The following is a 22,067-nucleotide window of genomic DNA, read 5'->3' on the forward strand; positions in this document are numbered from 1 at the left end:
TGAGCATATGTTTAAGAACCATTTTCAAATAGTGATGACGCCAGTGTTCGCGAAGAAGTTATTGTAACCTGACTCCTTGTCACACAATTCGAATGCCATTACACGTAGTGTTTATGACAATGTCACCTAATCAACTGAATCATTGCCCGAAATTCTAAACCAACACTGCCACTGATTTCTGCTGTACCCAGATATGTGTATTTCTATTATATCTCTTTTCCTAATCGTGGACCAGCAGATCTTCATTTCAGAAAATCTGCTATGTGTTTATTAACTTGTTCTGGGGTGTCTATCATGACCCAGTGACTAGCCTCCTCTATGTATCTGACTGTGTGATGGTCAACAAAAGCATCAGCAGCAGAGGCCAGAGAGGTCTCCAAGGCCACGTCCTGGCAGCCCCAGATGGTCAGCACCGGGCAGGATATCCTCGGGATCTTTCTGGCAGGATACCGCGTTGTAGCTCTATAGTAATTGATGGCAGCAGTTGCAGCGCCTGTTTGTAGGGGGGAAATTGGACATACAGAAAGAAATACATACAAACAATCTGCCGGAGTCACAGTACCACAGGACGAGACTCGTGTTATCTCCATGTGGTCAAGACGATCAGTGAATGAGAATATTTACGCCGCCTTGAGCAATATTCTACCAATACCACGACGAGAAACACCAGTCAGTCTCGGGAATCGAACCCGAATATTCGATGCGACGACAGTACGCTTTGACCACAGGGCTACCCACCAAACGGTCAAGATGAGAGCTGAATGTTGCACCAGAAGCAAGGTAACTGGTTCAAATCTAAAAAGTATGGATCCAATATTACTGTTGCCTGGTCAATACTGTTCAGGGTCATGGTTAGTTGATTCATTAGTTTGACTGACACAAATGTACAGGCACATACGGAATTATGATTATGAGTCTTCTACGTGGTGTATTGAATCTACTAAATATGACATGATCTAATGAATATGCTTCAAATGATATGTATTAATACATAATCTAATTATACTAATTAATCCCCAGTGTGAGAGCTGTGACATCATGTAGACTGAGTACAATCCAGTATAATCCAATGATTAAACACTCCTTTAACAGCCAGGACACAATTCCAGTGGCTGTACTGTAATCAGTATAATTCACAATTTTAAAGCATAATTGTGTAATTACCTGGTTTAGAGAAAACATATTTGTATGCCTCTATATCGTCAGCGCTACAGTTCTCTGAGGTTAGACCACCCTTACGCCCCGTAAACATCTTCTCCAAAGCTTTCATGTCGTTCACTCGCATCATCAACTCAGGGACAAACGGAATTTGGAAGAAGAAAATGTACCTGAAACAAACACCAATTGTATATGGAGGAGTACAACAAACAAATCCGGCGTTGTGAACAGAATAGAGCCAGCGTCGCTCTCATGCCACCGGAGGTTGTTTACGTCTGAAATTAGGAAGCCTCTGGGGACATGACTTATGACGCTGTTTTGCAGTCTTTCGCGAGTGGGCTGCGTTTGTTTACATTTGAGATGCAATTCCTTCAAATTTGACGTAATTCCTTCCATTAATTACTACACCCGAAAGATCGTTCAAAGGTGACGATAACATTAATTCATGTGTTTACTGTTTAACGCATCCTCGATATCTCCAGGGTAAAATCCGAAAACTCTCTACTATACCCTGGATACATCTACGGGTCCACTCGTTCATTTAATCACCCTTCTTGGCTAGCTTTTCATCCAATCAGGTGTGTACGCTGGAAAGATCAATCACAACTCACTTTCGCTCTTTTAAATTATATAACCGATTAAACTTGCCCGTAGTGCGTCATATACCAGTTACTATGGTCAGTCAATGCCGAACATACTAAACATATTAAATAGTTACCAGGATTTCTTTAACTGCGCTAAACTTTTCTCCATGTAGCTACGAAATATGCCTGGATGTGGACAGTTCATGACAATCAGCTTGTCGACCAGTTCTGGATGTAAGGCAGTCAATGCCCAGGCAATGGCGCCTCCAAAGTCATGAGCTACCAACACACAGGACCTGTAGCCTGAAACAGATGCAAGTAGAAGATAATTTACACCACGAGCATTAAGAATTATAGATATATGTATCTGACTATAGGGTTAGACTGATGGATGTTTTATCTGATGGATGTTTTATTAGGGACAATATTCCAATCATACTATCGGAACATCAACCCAACCACGACAAAATAAACTGACGTGCAAAAAAACGTACATAACTGTCTTCATGGTTGCCCCATAACATACACCAGTCATGATTTCAAACTCTCTACGTTTTAAAATATATCTGTAGTCTTTTTGGCAACATGTGCTTAATGTTTGCTACTTTAAATTACAACCTAAACAGTATTTCAAAACAATGACTTTCCTTTCCCTTATGCATTTTCTACACAAAGATCTTTTACTTATCCATATTCTTTGTTCAAAAGGCCCGTGAAGGTCCCGGGGTAGAATAGGCCTTCAGCAACCCATGCTTGCCATAAAAGGCGACTCAGCTTGTCGTAAGAGGCGACTAACGGGATCGGGTGGTCAGGCTCGCTGACTTGGTTGACACATGTCATCGGTACCCAATTGCGCAGATCGATGCTCATGTTGTTGATCACTGGATTGTCTGGTCCAGACTCGATTATTTACAGACCGCCACCATATAGCTGGAATATTGCTGAGTGCGGCGTAAAACTAAACTCACTCACTCACTTTGTTCAAAATGTCAAACTAGATTAATTTAGAAACATTAAAATACATTCAGGATGTTATATCAGTTATCACCGTAAACTGACCTTTAACTACATAAACATGTATTTGATTTTTGCTTACAGTTTCTACCCTCAGAGTCGATCACTGGGTATATATAAAATATCGTATCGTACCGTACCGTTTTAGGGCACGATACGGTCGCCATTGTCAAAATAGAGACGTTGATCATCCACGCCATCTCCGCATCATTTATTCCTAATTGTCCACTACCACCATTGGCACTTTGTGGCATTTGCTTCACTTATTTAATAGGCTTCAGGATTAATATTAGTTACAAGAGTCTATTTTTGTAATTTGTATTATTATTATTTAGGTAGTAGTAATATTGGGTTACAATGTTTAGAGTGATACTTGTTATGGGTCACATCTCGTATTACAGTAATATTGTTTTAGCGGCACGCCTTTATGATAGCGCTTTAGAGTTGCCTCCCTTTGGTGCGGATACAGGAGCCGGTCGCGAAGGTTCCATACTTCTCTGGAATTCTCAAGAATCAGCGATTGTGTATATATAAGGCTGGTTGGTGTGTTCACACACACACACACACACACACACACACACACACACACACACACACACACACACACACACACACACACACACACACACACACACACGGACTCATCATTCGGCCTATTCTACATCCGTCTACCTCTTCGTCTGATTGTCAACACTGACCTACATCCGAAATCGTCGCGTTACATTCCCTGATTCAGTATAACTGTTTCTCACTCTCAAACTCTCAAACTAAGATTTTGGTGAGTTGATACAATATTTGTGACCCATTACTTTAGACTTGACTTATTTCAACATTTGAATTGTACTAGAAACCTCAATTGTGAATCTTTGTATCTTGCTCTTTGGTCAGTATATATTACATAATATCTTAGCGATATTGCTGGTTCTGAGCGATTTCTTATACCTTTTGTCACCGCAAATTATTCACTGTAACAAAATGTTGAGAAATACGACACCCTACGATAAACATTCAGTTACCTAGAGCTGGGATGAGCTGTTTCAGATCGACCACCACCTTGGACACCTGGTAATTGGCAACACCGGACGGCTTTTCGGAGTCACCATAGCCTCTCGTATCAATGGCCACAACCCTGGGTAAAATTCATCTTCAAACATGAATTTTGATAAAAATGGACAAAATGGCTACACACAGAACACCAGAAAGGGGTTGATTCCAATACTTAACTTAGTAAAGGTTCTTTAACCTGGTAATTTTAGATATACGGCAGCGCATAACTATATGATCAGAACTCTGATGAAGTGAAAACTCTATCTACTGAAATATATTTAATTCGGTATATCAAGTTTACTTCAGAACACAACCTGCTTGTCAAAAACCCGTAATGATCACCTGTAATCCTTCTTGAACTCACGCAGCTGGTATCGCCATGAGTACCAGAACTCTGGAAACCCATGCACAAACAGCATCAACGGCTTGGTTTCGTCACCATGGGCAACATAATGGATTTTTACCTCCTGAAGTGAGAACAATATGTAAACTGAATAAGTCTTTTATTTGTAGCATGATGCACTGTTTGAGTCACAGCCGTAAGACGGTTTATGGATGCCACATAACAAATTACATGTCACTCATAAACAAAATTTGTTTGATTAACATGATGACTAAAATGGTTAAGAGATAAACATATTTGAAAATCAGAGGGATGTAACGAAATTATGACAGCTCTAAATTTGATTTAAAACCGAACCGCGGCGTTAAGATTTTGATATAATACACCCCATGTTGGAAAGTCTGACGTGCATAACGTGATTACATACCTCTGAATGACTTCAACTGACCAATCATAATCCAGTATTTACTGAAGTCAAGGAATAATATTCGTTGTTAGGTCCTTCATACTTCTTGAAACCCCAATCAAACATTTAAGTTAAGTTATATAAGGAGACGGATTGATACACGACAGAGTAGGGTAACAAAATGGTGGAAGACAAAAGGTGAAGCAACATTGACTGAGATCTTTTTTAATGGGAGCAGGACAATTGCCACCCGGGTAATTGCCTCCTTGGATAATAGTTACCCAGGACAATACCCAGTATTTTTCATTATAATAGTGAGGACAATTGCCACCAAGAATGTTCATACAATTTTACTAGAGGAAATTAATGAAGGTTTTCAATAACCACAACTTAAGGTGATGAAAAGTCAATGTTTTCTTGGTATATTCATATTCTGACTTTCAACCTTGACATCTTTAAAAACTTGTTTAGTTGAGAAATAGATTAGCTAAAATAATTCGAGACAATGAAAAAATATATGCATAGAAAAAATATATGCATTCATTAGAAAATATATCAAACTTGAAAACTTATTAACTTGAGGCATATTTTCTGACATAATCGAGAAACTGTTAACACTTGTTAACGAAGTGTGCGTTTCTGTATACGATAGATACTCTCAAACATAAGATTCGCATCAATGCTTTTTTCTCCTTACATGTAAGATATAATAATTTATGATCCTTGACTGTAGACATGACTTTATGATAAACAGACATGACTTTACGACAATCGGACTTGACCCTGTAACAATCAGACACAGTCTGAATGGTTGACGGTACATCGCTGCTGTCCTAGACAGGGTTGTACCACATTTCCATGACCATCCACTGAACACAAGGGCAGTCTATCTGGACGACAATGCCAGGCCACATAGTGGCGTCAGTGATTTCTTACATCAAAACTCGGTATAGCAACTCTGGGCCGCAAGGACTCCAGATCATGATAACATACAGCATGCTTAGGAGAACAAATCAATACCAAATTTATATCGAATGATGATGTGCAGAAAATGATTGTGAATGACACTTTTTCTTTTGTCGAAATTCAGCTAATGTTTAGCTTTCTCTCATACACCTGCAAAGGTCATTAGAAGTCATTAGAGTAATCAAACTATAATCACGAAAGTCACGATTTATTCGTATTTTCAATATTAACTTAGATTGTCAATATTATATCGGATATTGTACTAGGTACCACACATACGTGTATGAAAGGACGTAGATTTTCTTGCAAGTGACTCGGCACAAAAGATAGCGATCCCGCAGTTGTACAAATTCACAAATATGACGGTATCAAAGAGAGCGATAGGAGAGTCGTACACGCTTAAACTCACGGCATTTGTACAATCAGTGTAATCAAGTAACATTTATGGTGCCTTTAGAGGCGTATTCCTGGCGCGTCTCTATAATAAAAAATATATGACCACAAAAAAATCACTAAAAAACACTCCTGTCGTGAGGAAAGCAGTATGTGTTCGGTGTTTACCTCCAGCTGAACGTAGCCATGGGTCCCCAACTCCGGGTCGTTTAGAACTGATGGCGTCACATCTCGCTTCTTGGATGTACAATATGCAATGGGGTGTTTCACAAAACCGATTGCTAAATTGAACAAAACCACTATTGAATAAAAACTGCCCAGTGCGTAGGAAAACCAACGAAGCAAAGTCCCTTTTACGCCCATTCTTCCTAGTTGAGAAAACAACTTATAGGAATGAATAGAAATGATATTGGTTTAACTTATATACATGTGGTAATGTTCGAACTTTGACCTTTCATCAACTGCCTAATATTATTAACATATACAGTTCATATACATATTCAATCAATCTTTGTTTCAGGACTGAGGAAGCCACAGGCCAATAGCACATTTCATATATACAATTTTCCTATTAACATGTATTGATAAATGAAAACCTCAACATTTTTAATAACAAACTCATCTGAAGAATTCAACAGAGACGAACATTCATCAATTGATGGTTGGACAAAATAGATTTCTTCAATATGTTTGAAGAATTGTATCATGTGTATGTTATGATTAAACATGTTCACTGGTCGCTTGTTAAAATTTACGACATACACCCCCAGTGGGCAGTTGATTGGTAACATCATGATCTGGCACATGCATGGTTACATGTTGTGCGTCTCACCGGGAGTCTGTAGAGTGAGGACAGCAGGTTATGGGTATGTATTTCATAAATTTTCAAAATCTACACTGTGTCACAGTCTGGTGAACGTTACAGTTATTGACTCATGGTTTTGATTGATAATTTAGAAATGAATTTTCGCTAGGGGTTAATGCATGTGAAATATTGTAAGTGGCCTTGGTGAAAGCAGTGATCAGTGACTGAAAGTGAATGAGTTAGTCTGTTTTTACACCGCGTTTAGCAATGTTCCAGCGATATCGCAGCGAATATGGGCTTCACATGTGATACCGATGTGAGGACTCGAACCTGTGTCTTCGTTGACTGAAAGAGTTTGGCTATGATTAGTTATCATGATGTTCTCTGTATGTAAGTGTCCTATCTCTTGGACTTATAGAAAACCTTCACCACTAACACCCCGGAGATAAACTAGTAGTGTCAAGGTGGATTTATTCATTAATCGTGGCGTTAACTACTTTATTATGTTGTATCACGTCAGTTGTGTCTGCTTAACGCCGATAATTTTTAGGCCATATGACACTACTATTATCCGTCTGCTTTGTGCGGTGTTTCAATAAGTTAATTTATCTTTCAGAGTAAACGAAGTTCAGTATTGATTGAGTGAGTGAGTTAAGTTTTACGCTGCCCTCAGCAATATTCCAGCTATATGGCGGCGGTCTGTAAATAATCGAGTCTGGACCAGACAATCCAGTGATCAACAACATGACCATCGATCTGCGCAATTGGGAACCGATGACATGTGCCAACCACGTAAGCAAGCCTGACCACCCGATCCCGTTAGTCGCCTCTTCCTACAAGCATAGTCACCTTTTATTGCAAGCATGGGTTGCTGAAGGCCTATTCTACCCCGGGACCTTCACGGGTAGCAGTTCAGGATGTCGTTTAAAGCCGCACTCAGCAATATTGAAGTTATAGGACTGTAGACAGCTTAACGTACTGTCGGTAATAGCACAGGGGCTTGTATTGCTGAAAATAAAACATCATGGGTCCAACTGATATCCATATACATGTAAAGAAGGATATGTGTGTGGATACCAGTGCAGGCTTATTGGACCCAGGATGTTTTATTTTCAGCAATACAAGCCACTGTGGGAAATAGAACGAAACTGCTTTAGGCTGTTACTCTGCATCCCTCAAATTTACACAATTGCAAATAGGATATGTCGAAATAACTCACTTCGGCCTCACTGGGCATTCAGTGGAATGCTTAAGAGGATAACAAGAAAAGCATGTTTACTCGTAATATCGCGCAAAACTTAAAACAAATTCGAACAGATGCTGAAAACAATACATTAGACTATAGATGGCAGTTAGGTCGCTCAGCCAGGTACGATGACGGACCGTCGACTCACCTGGCATGAAAAGCGTGAGCTGCTTACTGGCACAGAAGGTCGTCCCAAAGATATTTTGTGCTTTTTCATGTGCGTTGAATATGTCTAATCTACTGATTAACGTGCTTTCCTTTCATGATGTTATGTTAAGATATGATACCTGATACCCACGGGAAAGCATCACATTAAATGTCTCAAAATATAAAGGTGGCATGACCACTCGAAGAGCGACAGGACTGGATGTTGTTGTTTGTGTCCGGTCACGCCATGTACTTCTAATGCTTTAACCTATGGGATTATCACAACCTAGCTGATATTTCTAACGCTCTATCTTGATCCCTCGAATCTAGGCGTCGATAGCAAACTGCAGTAGTACCTGACGTTTACTGTACAATTAATTTGACGTTCACTGAAATTTCCCTGACATATTTGTATTGATCACATATGTTTCTTAATGTACCTGTCACCTGTGACAACCCCCTCCGTATACCATTGATTAGAATCAGCTCCCGCAGCCTCCGAGCATTGGTCGGCTATTTAAAGGTGTCTACATCTAAAAAGCTGTTTCGATGTATAGCCCGAAAATGAAACCATAAAATCTAACAGTAGTGATCTCCGGGTCAGTCGTCGAAGTAGGTCGCTGTCGATGTTGTTACCAACATGGTTTGCCTGGTTTATAATCGATCGTTTATTTCCATATGTCTGTAGTCTGTAGTTTCTTTAAAGGAAACGTTGCCACAAGCTGCATGGGAAGTCTGTCTTCCACATGTATTGGGCAGTTGTATTGGGGCGTTTGAATCAAACCCGTCGTCGGTTTGTTTCAACGTCCTCGTTTTTCGCGGGTTTTTTTTATTATGTTTCAAACCCAATGAATATTTAGTCAGTTGCCTCACTGCATGTTCCAGCATGTCGCATGTAGTGTCCATTAAGCACACAAAAGTTGCATTTACCTCAGAGTATACATGACCTGACCACGTTTACGTTTATACATACCTATCAATATACCTATCAATATACCTATCACATTTGAGGGTGTTCCCATACTTTTTGTTACCGCGCAGCTGGAGTAAGCTATCCTCTATGGTATAATCAAGGGAAAATTTTCAATAATCGATACTGAAGGTGTTCCTTGCGGACATGTCCCTGATATTTTTGCTTGTGTTTTCCAAGGATTATGGACCCGTGCAGGTCCCGGCGTAGAATAGGCCTTCAGCAACCCATGCTTGCAATAAAAGGCGACTATGCTTGTCGTAAGAGGCGACTAACGGGATCGGGTGGTCAGGCTTGCTGACGTGGTTGGCACATGTCATCGGTTCCCAATTGCACAGATCGATGCTCATGTTGTTGATCACTGGATTGTCTGGTCCAGACTCGATTATTTACAGACCGCCGCCATATAGCTGTAATATTGTTGAGGGCGGCGTAAAGCTAAACTCACTCACTCACCCCAAGGATTATGTCTACACTCCGATGTTCTCTGGCATACGTTATTTGGACAAATTTGACAAATGTCAGCAGAGTAGCTACGGAAATAGTCCACCATTTTATGGGGGAAATCCGCCAACAAGTATGAAATTCGAGATATATTTCGATACCCCAAACAGCGGATTCAAGATGCGGCCAGATTATCATTTTCTAATACAGTAGATATCACCATGTCAGATATCAAATGAAAGCTTTCCATAACTGTATTAGTTGTAAAATCGGGCAGCTGTAGAAAGGTATAGTTTGGTAAAACAACAACAGTGTAATGCAAGAAATATTCAAATCGCCCGTTAAATCTTTAATTCCTTTAAAAAACATACAGGCAATTAAACCCAATATTGCTCTGAATCATGTTTACTGTGTTGTGTTTAAATAAAATCGAATGCCATGTCCCCTGCGGCGGCCCCTCTCCGAGTACAGGTGATTACGACCCGCGAAGGTCCGGGGTAGAATAGGCCTTCAGCAACCCATGCCTGCCACAAAAGGCGACTCTGCTTGTCGTAAGAGGCGACTAACGGAATCGAGAGGTCACGCTTGCTGACTTCGTTGACACATGTCATCGGTTACCAGTGTTCATGGTGTTGATCACTGGGTTGTCTGGTCCAGACTCGATTGTGTACAAACCGCCGCCACATGGTTGAAATATTGCTGAGTACGGCGTAAAACTAAACTCACTCTCTCACAGGTGATTACAATCAGTCGCCAAGTGCCAGGACATTCACCACCTATCTCCTGGTAGCCTGTTCTCACTACCAATGAGTATATAAAGCCTAAAGATTGAATATATTGATTCCGATAACCAAACCGTATGAATGTATCTGTCTCATATATCTTGAGCATGTTCTGGACTGCAGGCTAGATTCAGTTGACCTACGTACCTTTCATTAAACTAGGCAGTATTCTACTGACCCTGAATCATAGCTGCCGACGTCGATAATCCACTCCTGGTCTGAACCAATGGCGGATGTGAAGTTCAAGTTCCAGCACACACAAAAATTTAATACAAATTAAGTCTTTGGTGTTTACACAATGATATATGTTTACAGAAAATGTCATGGGTTTGCACGCATTGAAAAACTGACATCCCTGAATTTAATAAGGGAAATGGTTAGTCGTCATTATATCCCGACGTGGCATGCCGCTGTCCCTGAAGCCAGACATGTAACGTGTCTTCCCAGTATCCCTTGGGACGTTGGGGTAGCCTGGTAGCTAAAGCTTTCGCTCCTCAAACCGAAGACTCGGGTTCTATTCCCCACATGGGTACATTGTATTAAGCCCATTCCTGGTGTCCCACGCTGTGATATTGCTGAATATCACTAACAGCGAAGTAGACACATACTCGCTCCAGAATCCAGTATCTCTATGCTGTTGTCATATATAGCTGGACCTATTACTTGTGGCAATGACATGTGTAATATCCTTAGTTATCATCGTTTACAGTGTCTGAAACAAACAATGATGCTGAAAGAATTTAATTTGATTTATTCCAGACGCTGCTCAATAGATGTGCAGTTAAATCAGTAATTATGCAGTCAATACTTGTGTAAAATGCTCCAAGACATGGTGAAATGCATGCCTTAGCTGTGGACTCCTCGAGGCAACAATGGAACAGCCTGCATCTTGATGACGAGTGAGTGAGTAAGGTTTTACGCCGCTTCAGCAACGTTCTAGCAATATCATGGTGGGGAACACCTGGAACGGGCTGTACAACTTGTGCCCATGTTGGGAGTCTAACCCGTGTCTGCTACCGCTCCTTTAACTTGTCTGGACACATCATGAAGTGAAGTAGAAACTGGTCATACATGTATAGTGAACTTACAATTCGTTTTGGGGCCCTTCTGCCACTGCAGTCAGACAAAACGTTATGACACTGCGATTACTGTTTTTAAATGCATGTAAAAAGAACAAACAGACAATATGAAGCGACACTATAACAATATAAGAACACATACAGGAGTCGAAGATACTTCGTAAATATATATCTTTTTGAACTTATGAAAAATGATTACATCAAAGTATGTAAAATGCTCAATAGGGTTTCAATGAATGTAAGATACAATAGTCATTATAGTATAAACAGTACTTTCTGTTGGCATGATCAATTGCAATGATAAATAACCCTCATCAACAATATTGTACTAATATTCCTTTTTAGTACATATTAGTACTGGTACTAAACATAACATGGTTAACAATGTCAGTGCTCTTTCGAGTGTTTCAAGCAATCCAAACACCTTTATTCTGGAATGTAAATAGAGCCATTAACTTTAACTGTTCGTTACAATTCCATCCATTTCGAAACTATTATACATACATGCATTAATTAATGACGAAATTGACATCGCATTCACCAAAAATTCGAATGTATACAGTACTGTTTGAAACCAGTTCACACTAGCTTGCGCTGAGTGTAGCTCAAGACGTTCCCTAATGAAATATTAGCGTATAACCAGGCTGGTTTCACCTTCAGGACAAATATGTCTATGAAGCTATGTTTAAGAAGTCTTTCATATGGGCGTTGACAAGATCTGGACAGTCCATCTGCACCCAGTGACTGGCGTCCTCCACATACCTGATGGTCAGAGAGTCGGTGTACTTCTCTGCCAGTGGGGCAAGTCCTCTCTCTAACGCCCCGTCCTTGCACCCCCAGATCAGAAGGGTTGGGGCAGTTATCTTCTTCTGGCGTGGTGGCGTAGTGCGTGTGATCGCCCGGATGTAGTTGATGGGACCGGTGAAGCTGCCTGGAAATGACAAACGTCGATATGTTTACAATCAGTCATAATAAAATGCTTGTGTCAATCCCAAGCAATTCATTTATTTTGTATTTTTGCCCAAAGTACAATTGATTGTGATGATATAGCCCTAACACGTGACAGGAAGAACATATGTACATCTTCATGAAAAGGAAAACACATGTTTCATGAAAACCGCGACAGAAGTTATGCTTTGGAAATTTTTAATATTGCGAACAGATAGAAATTTGTAACTGGTATTATGAAATGTTTTTGTTCTGACATCACATACAAATAATACATGGTATTCATCTTCGAGACCTCCTAGATTACAACTTGTGCATACACCAATGTTTTCTTTAGTACGTTTTTGTATTTCACTTTAAACGACTGCAATGCACTATGTAATTTACAGAATGCTCCCGTTGCTTTATGGCGGCAGTCTCTGAATCATTGAGTCTGGAATAGACAACCCCGTGGTTGACATCATGAGCATCGATATACACAATTCCACAAACATCAACCAACTAATGCTGTGAGCGACAGTGTTAGGTGTGAAATTTGGTTCAACGACTCGTCCATCCTTTATTTAAATGTTGTGGTAAAACTTTGTTGTGGACTGGCCTAACGCGACCTTCAAAGGAGGTTTCAGAGAAGCATCCTATCAGAGTAAAGGTCTGACATTAATGAGGGGTGTGTGTGTTTATTATCTTGGATTGTGAACACTGCCTCTTACCTAACGTCGGAAAGGCAAACTTATAAGCTTTGATTTCATCCGGGGATAACTTCGTACAGTGAACTCCCATTACGCTGCTGGTGAGAGCGACTTCCAACATCTTCCGGTCCCGCATACAGAAGTACAGTTCCGGCAACAGGGGTACATAGAAGAAGAACATGTACCTGTTCGAGGGAGGAAGACTGAGTATATACGAGAAGAGGAGCATTTACCTACAGTAGATGATTGTACACTCAGGGGGAAGTATGTACAGGAGGAAGGTCAAGCCCGAACCGGAATAGAAAAAAGAACGGAAGCAAGCTCTTTGAAACTTCGAGGAGAAATAAAAGCATCGTTACAACCAACAAAGTTACCCAACATGTAAAAATATTTTTATTAGCCAGGTAACAGCATGTATCACATTAACGTAAACATGTTCTTACCACGTACCAAGACTTCTTGAACTGAGCCATGTGTGTAGCGACGTATTTTCTGAAGGAAAGAGGGTGCGGGCAGTTCATGATGATCAGCTTGTCCACCAACTCAGGGTAGAGTCCGGCCACAGTCCAAGCTGCAGCACCGCCCCAGTCATGGCCCACCAACACACACGACTTGTAGCCTGCCGTTCAAATCAACATACAATATCATGGTGACCAGTCAAGGCCCGCCAACACACATGACTTGTAGCCTGCCGTTCAAATCAACATACAAAATCATGGTGACCAGTCAAGGCCCACCAACACACATGACTTGCAGCCTGCCGTTCAAATCAACATACAGAAGCATGGTGACCAGTTACGACCCACCAACACATACAACTTGCAGCCTGCCGTTCAAATCAACATACAATATCATGGTGACCAGTCATGGCCCACCAACACACACGACTTGCAGCCTGCCGTTCAAATCAACATACAAAGCCATGGTGACCAGTCATGGCCCACCACCGCACACGACTTGTAGCCTTCATGACCAGTCATGAAGTTTCCAATGCGAATGAAACAGATAGTCCGTTTGGTCAATTTCACGCAAGCATCGAAGGACATAACTATAGAGCACGGATCAAAGAACTACATCATCGTCAATATTTGAACTGACCTAGAGCTGGTATGAGCTGTTTGATGTCATTAGCCAATTCACCAACGTTGTAGCTGTTGACACCAGACGGCGCATCTGATTCCGAATATCCACGTTGGTCGATAGCAACAACTCTAAGTAGGAAATAATATTTAAAATATTCCTGCGAGAGAGGATAAAACAGCACACATTGCAAACACTTCAGTTAAGCAGTGACATGCTAAAATCCACGTGTTGCTTAAAGAATCGGGCGGTAGGGTAGCCTTGTGGTCAAAAGGCCAGGAGCCCGGGTTCGCTTCCCCACAGATTTATCCCATTTCTGGTGTCTTTCATAGTGATATTCTTGGTATAACGCCAATAGTGACATAAATATCTCTCACTTCTTAAAGAATCCATAACCATGTATTATCTTGTCGGCTAAAATTAAACACTATAACTTGGAGAGCTTGCATAGTGAGATGGGTTGAGATTACAGTCGACAGGGACGCTTGTAAGTTATACTAAGGTCTCCCAGAACGATAAACATTGGTAAGGAGCTGACAAAGTACAATGAAATTCAAAGAAACTCCGTTTGGATCGTGACTGATTAAAACAAGGTTTTGGTAAGCCTTCACGAATTCAACCAATACAACAGGATCCACTTTCGAATGTTAAAAGCTGGTGCTCGTATCAATATATCAAAACTTAAGTAGGTTCCTGTCGTGTTCGGGAGCTCACCTGTAGTCTTTCTTGAATTCTTTGATCTGATACCGCCAAGAAAACCAGAATTCAGGAAATCCGTGTATCATCAACATCAACGGCTTGTCCTCATCCCCGGCAGCGACATAGTGGAGGCGGACGTGCTGTTAGGGGAGATAACTCTTTGACTTTAGGTTCGAAGTTTGTTTGTTTGTTACGGCAACACCATGTATCCACTCATTCCACACATTTTGCCAGACTTTCGTTGTTCAAAAACAACCCCTGAAAGTGTACTTTCGATTTGTTGACAAATCAAAATTTTATTCCGTGCACATCTTATTTATAGTTCTCCTTTGAGATTCATTTAGCTTTATCAACATAACAAATAATCTGAAACCACCCAAACCATTAATCGGTTGTCTAGTGTAGGTGTAATATAATAAGTGAAGCGTGCCAATGAAAATGCCATACTTTTTGTTATTCAAGGCCTCACTTCACAAATCAGTCGTAACGCTACGACTGTCGTTAATGCATGTTAAAGTATGGGAGTTACGATCGTCCTATGGGTTACGATCGCTTTGTGAAACTGAGCCCTGCACTCTTATTTCTAAAATGTCTACACAAAGTAAGGAGAGGTAATGAGCTAGTAGGCCGCCTTGACGGCATTCTAGTTCTATTTTTAAACATGTCACCCCATTGACAAACAACCTCTATTCTATGTCATTAATGATTATGAAATCAGATAATAGACGTCGTATTTCCTTTCGACACGTGCGTGATTAAGGCCTTGAATTAATTATTTACTCATTTGTAGCCACAGTAGTCTCTGTATGGGTGTTAGAAAAGTACTGCAAAGTCTGTCACCAGTAACTGAGTGAAAACCTATTCATTGTAGTCATTAAACAAACATTTATATGGCTGACTACACTCAAAAAATAAACACTTAGCCACTTTGAAACGTTTAGGATTAGAACTACCGCAACAACATGTAATGAATTTCTTCTTGTCTTAATATCTTCTACAGGTTTGGCCCGTTTCACTTTTCCAAGTTTTGACCCTTTGGTCAATTGGCCCTTTTGACCTGTTCCCGTCCCTTCAAGGTTTATTTTTCTTTGTTTGGTGATATACGTACTTTTCAAAATAATTGGTACATGCCAAATCAGTTGGTGTTGTGTCTTGTAGGGAGGAACTGTTTTCGTTAAACCACGTTTCGTTCCATGGAGCAATTTCTTCGTTTTTCCAAGTGGTAAGAGTTCCGCCCGGACCCCAGCCCCCATCAAAAACCCAAAATACAAACTGAAATGCATACCAATCCTTGAATATACATGCAATAAATTAGAACGGGCATAAAAAAAAAAACAATCAACTTATGTCAGTGTTGGAATATTACACCGGTGAAAGACTAAAATTCTATCTATATATCAAAGGGGGCACGGGAGGAACTCTTTCCTTACAACTATGAAGAGATTATACACAATGATGTGTGAAAAACGTCACGTTTGAACTTGCTTTGTGGGACATATGGACGTCGTGTCATACGTTTGTCACAGCACGAAAATCCGCTGTTGTTCCTCCTAATCGAACACGCCTATCATGAACACCTCTCATGCGATCGCCTGTGACCCGGCTCATTGTTTGCCCATAGTTTAAACAACCCGCCACTCACCTCTAGATGCGCGTAGTTGTGAGTCCCCAAAGCTGGGTCACGCATGCATTCCGGCATGTCATACCTCTTCCATGATATCTTCCCCCGAGATTTCACAATTACTATAACCATACGTATAAACACGAAAACTGACAGGAAGCATCCAATCGAAAAGGCGATGGCTGTTCTGATACACTCTCTCGCTCCCATGTTTTTTCTCTGTGCCGCTGACCCCTCCTACTCGATGAATGTTACTGTAACCTGAACCGGAGTTCACTCCGAAATCGGATTTCATCGTGTGATATCATTCAAGGATCACTTTATCAGGCATGTGCTAGTCATTCACTCGTCAGCTGGATTGATGCTCAAAGGTGAAACAATGAGATAGTACACGCGCTTCTCACAATGGAACAAAGTGTTGTGAATTTGAAAACAGGGTTTTTTTTATTATCCATATGGTGAAGCATAACCAGTGTGCTATATATCATGCACGTGTGCACAAGTGAACATAACATTTTTGCCGAGCAACCATTGTTTCTGTTTTACGTCATCTGTGACGTCATTAAACATTTTACATCAACAATTAAACGAAGTAGGCCATATCAAAGAAGAAGGCCGTTACACTTGCGTACCGTGTTTTACCGCACAAATGTACATGAATTAAATGAATAGTAAAGAGATCATTACACTCGAGCGTGCCTCGTAACTTGTACGAAACACGTGTAAAATTGTGAAATTTCACACTCGATTCGTATAAGTCGTTTGAAACGCTTGCTCGTGTATAAATCCCCATATATCCCGGTTGATACTTTGTATAGTTCCCTGAATCATTTATCAAATGAAAATAGATGTTTCTTTTGAAACCAGAGACCATCTGGTCTCTGTTGAAACATACTCTTTCTGTGTGCGTGTCAGGATAATGAAACTTCATACATTCGGTGAGGGTTACAGGCGGACTGCTTGTGTTGGGTGGGAGGGTAGAGTGGTCAGAAGGCGGACTTTGAAGATGACAATTTGTAGAGTTGCATGCTCTTGTAATTTTGATTCAAGTCATCCATCACCACCTTGTTTTTCACCAGTGAATACAAGTGTATTTTATGTGACTACAGCAGTTGCAGACTATGTCCAAGCTAACTTGAAACCAGTCATACTGTTAAGAGCTGTATGATAGAATGGAGCCTGGACCTGACAAATCAGTGATTGATATTATGAGCCATATCTCACTCGATATGTTCATGATACTAATCACTGGATTGTTTGTCATGATTGTGTGTTCATGATTAAGGCTTAAGTCAACCCTACTGGCCACCATTGCAGAGACAAACAAGATGTACCACTCTCAGTACTATCGTATTTACCTTTCAAGCATACCACTCTCAGTACTATCGTATTTACCTTTCAAGCATACCACTCTCAGTACTACCACATTTGCTTTTCAAGCATACCACTCTCAGCACTATTGTATTTACCTTTCAAGCATACCACTCCCAGTACTATCATATTTACCTTTCAAGCATACCACTCTCAGCACTATTGTATTTACCTTTCAAGCATTCTCTGATTGGCACAATTACCCTAATTACTGACAAACATTACCAGCTAAGCGCTTAGTTTGTATAGGATGGTGGATCACAGGCTTTCCTTAAGAGTCACCATATATAACGTATTTATAATATGGTCTCTTGAGTCACTAAAAACGTATTTCCTACTGAAGGTCTTCAAAGATGTAGCTGTATGCAAACATGACAAGCTAGGTTTGCACGGACATTGTTATTTCATCCAAAGGAGAACAAAACTGAATCAACATGTTTCTGTTAAAACCTTAGGTAACATACAGCCTGAAGATATTAATCATTTGAATAACAGTAATGATGTTTTATGACTAATACAGTACAGCATTTAACGCTTCTTTAACTAGTATATATGTACATACATTTAGCAAAACAGAAACAATATCAGTTTGGAGCACATAAATAATGCCTTCTCCCTTTGTTCCTAAGCATTGAAGATGCAAAGCTAGGACAGGGCTTGAGTCACTTGCAATTGACACCTATGATGCAAATCTAGGACTGTGTGCATGTGCTTGATCCACTTGACACCTGGGAAGCAAACCTAGGACTGTATGCATGCTTGATCCACTTGAAACTTGGGATGCAAATCTAGGACTGTGTGCATGTGCTTGATTCACTTGTTATCTGGGATGCAAACCTTGGACTGTGTGCATGTTTTTTATCCACTTGACACCTATGATGCAAACCTAAAACTGAGTGCATGTGCTTGATCCACTTGATACCTAGGATGCAAACCCAGGACTGTGCGCATGTGCTCAATCCACTTGACTCTTAGAAGGCAAACCTAAAACCGAGTGCATATGCTTTATCTACTGCCCTAATACTCCTTCATAAATAACACACACAGTTTTCAGCATGTTTGATTTTTATTTTTCTTCAATGCAACAAAACAATATTATGTTACTTGTACAATCATTAGTTGTCTTGTAGGACCACTCAAGAAGCCTAGCTGAACAGCTGTAGACACAACGGTACAACTGTAGACGATGTAGGACAATATACACACCAGTGACAACAATATGTGAAGAAATACTGACCTACCTCCCAAAATTGCTATAACTGACCTTACCATGCACCAACACTAACACATTGGAGTCACTGCTTTGAAATATTCCTAACTAAAATCTAAGAAGGTCCCTTTCAAATGTGTCTCGCTTCAAACTCAATATTGAACTTAAAATCAATTTGTATATTGAATGAAGGGGCATGGCAATATCTTAACACACAATTTTATTACGTCTTGAATTCTTCCAATAGTTATTTTCATGTTGTCATAACAACACTAATGTTAATTAAAGATCAAGGGCAAACTGGAGAGCTGACAAATTGTCAGATCCAGAAAATGTAAAATAAATTAAAGACATGTCTACAGACATTTGAGAAATAGTCTTTTACTTGTCCAGTGTGATCAAGCACATGGCTAACGGGACAGAGGGTTACAGTCTTCTTGAAAAAAGATGGTTGTTTCTTCTCATTTGGATAAAAGACCTGCTCTTGGGCATTTTATGTAAAACCTTAGAAAAAAAAAACACTTAAAATGGGAGTCTAGACATATGACATTTTTCCGCATTCCAAAATGGGCAATCGTTGAAGACTTATCAACTTCAAACTTTGCTGATCTGGCAAATGGTGCCTAGAGAGGCTTTCGGTTTCTATACAATACATCCGTTGTAATATAAACCGTCAACTGCTGGACCTTTCCCTCAGTAAAACTGAAATTACTGGCTTATCACAGATAACAAAAGAATCGTTTTGGCCATTTCAGAGTTGGTCTTAACAAACGAAGACAGAATGTAGTGAAACACAAAGCTGATAAAAAGTACATACCCTAAAAACAAAAAAGCATTTGCTGGTACTTTGTTCTCAGATTCAGTATACACCTTAAAATCTGTGGTATTAACATCAAAATTATATACATCAGCGCCGAAGAATTATCTAGGCTTACAAATCCTATTTAAGTTTAATGAAGTATTTGAGTTGATTCTGGCTCGTAATCTACTGGATAGCACCAACAAATGTAAAAACTGTATTCTGTAAGGATACATTTGAAATAAGCAATCACCATTATCTACTGATCAGGCTTTCAAAACAAACATACAACAAGACAAACATAAAATTAAATTAGAACAGAAAGTTGCTTAAGCAATACCAACAAATCTGTTACAAAATAACATTATCACATAAGCATATACTGAAGTCTATCATTACAGTGCACCAAATTTATTTTACTTTACATAAGACAAACTTTCCAGGATTGGAGAAGCCATAGATTATAAATTGATCAAAGATACATAAAGTGTTCTTGAAAAGCAGCCTTGCCATGTGATGCCATGTATGTTGACTGGTAAAGTTGTAAACATATAAAGCTCGACTTTGATGTGCCTAGTCTATTTATGATAGTAGCCCATTTTGGACAGTGCCCAGCATGACAGCAAGACCTTTGACCTTACACACTCACGGAATGGTGGAAGTCTATTAACAAGGATCTCATTTAACTTCCATGGGTTCTGTTCTTGTCCAAAATAGGGAAAACAATTAACAGGACATCTGAAACTAAACAAAACTATACAACATAAAAACAACATCCATTAAGATTTATTTATATAATTCATTGATAGCACTGTATAGACCTACAAGATCAGTCTTTGGCTAGGCTGTGAAACCCAATAAATCTGGGTGGTACTCCATCCAGTGAAATTACCCAGATTAAAAAAGTTCTGAAAGAACTAAATCATCAAAACCATGAAACATCATCATAACCATCATAATTTAATCATCCAAAATGATAAATTGCATTAAGACAGAGTCATGAATAACTATATTTCAATGTAGTTAATATCCAGTTCTAAATTAGACAGATGAAATAAAAACATAAAAAACTGAAAGAAACTCTATCTTAAAAAAACATTCAAGCGTCAGTTAAATATTCTGCTGCTTTAAGATCAAAGATCCTTTTATTCAAAAAAGACTGATTATGTCAGAACCCAATGAAATAAGTTGAACAATGAGTTGCACTCAGCCTATGGAGTCATAGGCTGAGGCGGCATGTCAGGTCACTGGGTCCAGGGCGTACATCGTTGAAAGTGTCTAACACACTGCAGCACTATCGTCTCACTGGTCAACATGCACAAGCTCCTTGTGTTGACCTCTCTCTGTTCAACTGGGAACACACATTGGGATTGCACATACTCATAATATGCAACACATCCTGTCACTGAACACACATTATCCAATCATGGCTATTGTTTCATCAGCCAATCAGATTTGGATTTCTCTATCCAATGAAAGTGTCTGGAGAAAGGTTAGAGAATGATAACACTGCAATATCAGTTTCTCCACTAAATACCCGCTGATCACAGAGTATTATGACCTCAATGTAATGAAATCAACAACATCCAAACATCAGTCACTTCTCCACAGTGGGCTAGTCTTGTCGTTCAAAATATCAAACATAACAAAAGACAATCTATTTGTGTAGATGTAGAACTGACTGTGACAATGGTGAAATGGGAATCACAATTATCTACAATATGCAACAATTGTCCAACTTGTCTATCATGGTATCTGAGAGCTGTCAAGCAAATCTTGTCACCATGCTGATTGACCAATCAGAACAGAGCAGGACAAGCCCCACCCATTGAGCACTTCTCACATGTTTCAAACATCAGATGTCAAAACTGAATGTTATCTTCGGCTGATTCTTCTTATTGTGGGTTTCTGAGACTTGTCTCTGCGATGTTTTCCACATGTACGACAACACTTGGCACGTACATATGCCTTGTCACAGTGCTTTAGCTTCTTCAACATCTTGCACACTCGATAGCTCATTTCATTGGACTCACAGGTAATGGAATAGGCTGAAACAAAGAACTATTGCATAGAATCCTAAATGACACTTTCCTGTCATGTTACATACCTGTTGAATCATTTCTATATTTCCTGCTGATGTTGGCAGATTTGTTTGTTTTATACCACATTCAGCAATATTTCAGCTATTTGAGGGTTGCCTGTAAATATTCATGTCAAAAAGCCAGTCAGACTAACACATCCATGAAGCTGAATCTTATGACAGGCC

The 22,067-nt window shown here is 39.9% G+C and overlaps 3 protein-coding genes across 3 annotated transcripts in view; all 3 read right to left on the bottom strand.

Moving 5' to 3' along the window:
• Positions 1 to 242: 242 nt before the first annotated feature.
• Positions 243 to 6,274, bottom strand: LOC137278413 (epoxide hydrolase 4-like). Its single transcript, XM_067810726.1, has 6 exons — positions 6,080 to 6,274; positions 4,146 to 4,270; positions 3,773 to 3,885; positions 1,877 to 2,045; positions 1,165 to 1,328; positions 243 to 493 (listed from the first exon to the last, which is right to left on the bottom strand). The coding sequence occupies exons 1-6, from the start codon at positions 6,272 to 6,274 to the stop codon at positions 243 to 245; spliced, it is 1,017 nt and encodes a 338-aa protein (XP_067666827.1).
• A 4,278-nt stretch (positions 6,275 to 10,552) lies between these two features.
• On the bottom strand, positions 10,553 to 16,802 carry LOC137277060 (epoxide hydrolase 4-like). Its single transcript, XM_067808721.1, has 6 exons — positions 16,443 to 16,802; positions 14,816 to 14,940; positions 14,120 to 14,232; positions 13,472 to 13,640; positions 13,043 to 13,206; positions 10,553 to 12,315 (listed from the first exon to the last, which is right to left on the bottom strand). The coding sequence occupies exons 1-6, from the start codon at positions 16,629 to 16,631 to the stop codon at positions 12,056 to 12,058; spliced, it is 1,020 nt and encodes a 339-aa protein (XP_067664822.1). The 5' UTR covers positions 16,632 to 16,802; the 3' UTR covers positions 10,553 to 12,055.
• A 2,037-nt stretch (positions 16,803 to 18,839) lies between these two features.
• LOC137278426 (A disintegrin and metalloproteinase with thrombospondin motifs 12-like) overlaps positions 18,840 to 22,067 on the bottom strand; it is a 126,366-nt gene continuing 123,138 nt past the window's right edge. The window contains exon 25 of the mRNA XM_067810748.1: positions 18,840 to 21,849. Within this exon, the coding sequence (XP_067666849.1) occupies positions 21,677 to 21,849 (173 nt within the window). The 3' untranslated portion in view covers positions 18,840 to 21,676. The remainder of the gene's footprint in view (positions 21,850 to 22,067) is intronic.

The sequence above is a fragment of the Haliotis asinina genome, chromosome 3 (assembly GCF_037392515.1).
Source record: "Haliotis asinina isolate JCU_RB_2024 chromosome 3, JCU_Hal_asi_v2, whole genome shotgun sequence".
Classification (NCBI taxonomy): domain Eukaryota; kingdom Metazoa; phylum Mollusca; class Gastropoda; order Lepetellida; family Haliotidae; genus Haliotis; species Haliotis asinina.

Bases quoted from the DNA above. Each gene is read 5' to 3' on its own strand.
- LOC137278413 (XM_067810726.1), bottom strand. From the start codon at position 6,274: ATGGGCGTAAAAGGGACTTTGCTTCGTTGGTTTTCCTACGCACTGGGC. The intron at 3,886-4,145 runs GTGATCATTACG...AATTTTACCCAG, and splicing joins GAGTTCAAGAAGGATTACAG to GGTTGTGGCCATTGATACGA. The intron at 494-1,164 runs GTAATTACACAA...CCCTACAAACAG, and splicing joins ATATGTTTTCTCTAAACCAG to GCGCTGCAACTGCTGCCATC.
- LOC137277060 (XM_067808721.1), bottom strand. From the start codon at position 16,631: ATGGGAGCGAGAGAGTGTATCAGAACAGCCATCGCCTTTTCGATTGGA. The intron at 14,941-16,442 runs GTGAGTGGCGGG...CTCCCCTAACAG, and splicing joins ACAACTACGCGCATCTAGAG to CACGTCCGCCTCCACTATGT. The intron at 14,233-14,815 runs GTGAGCTCCCGA...TTTCCTACTTAG, and splicing joins GAATTCAAGAAAGACTACAG to AGTTGTTGCTATCGACCAAC.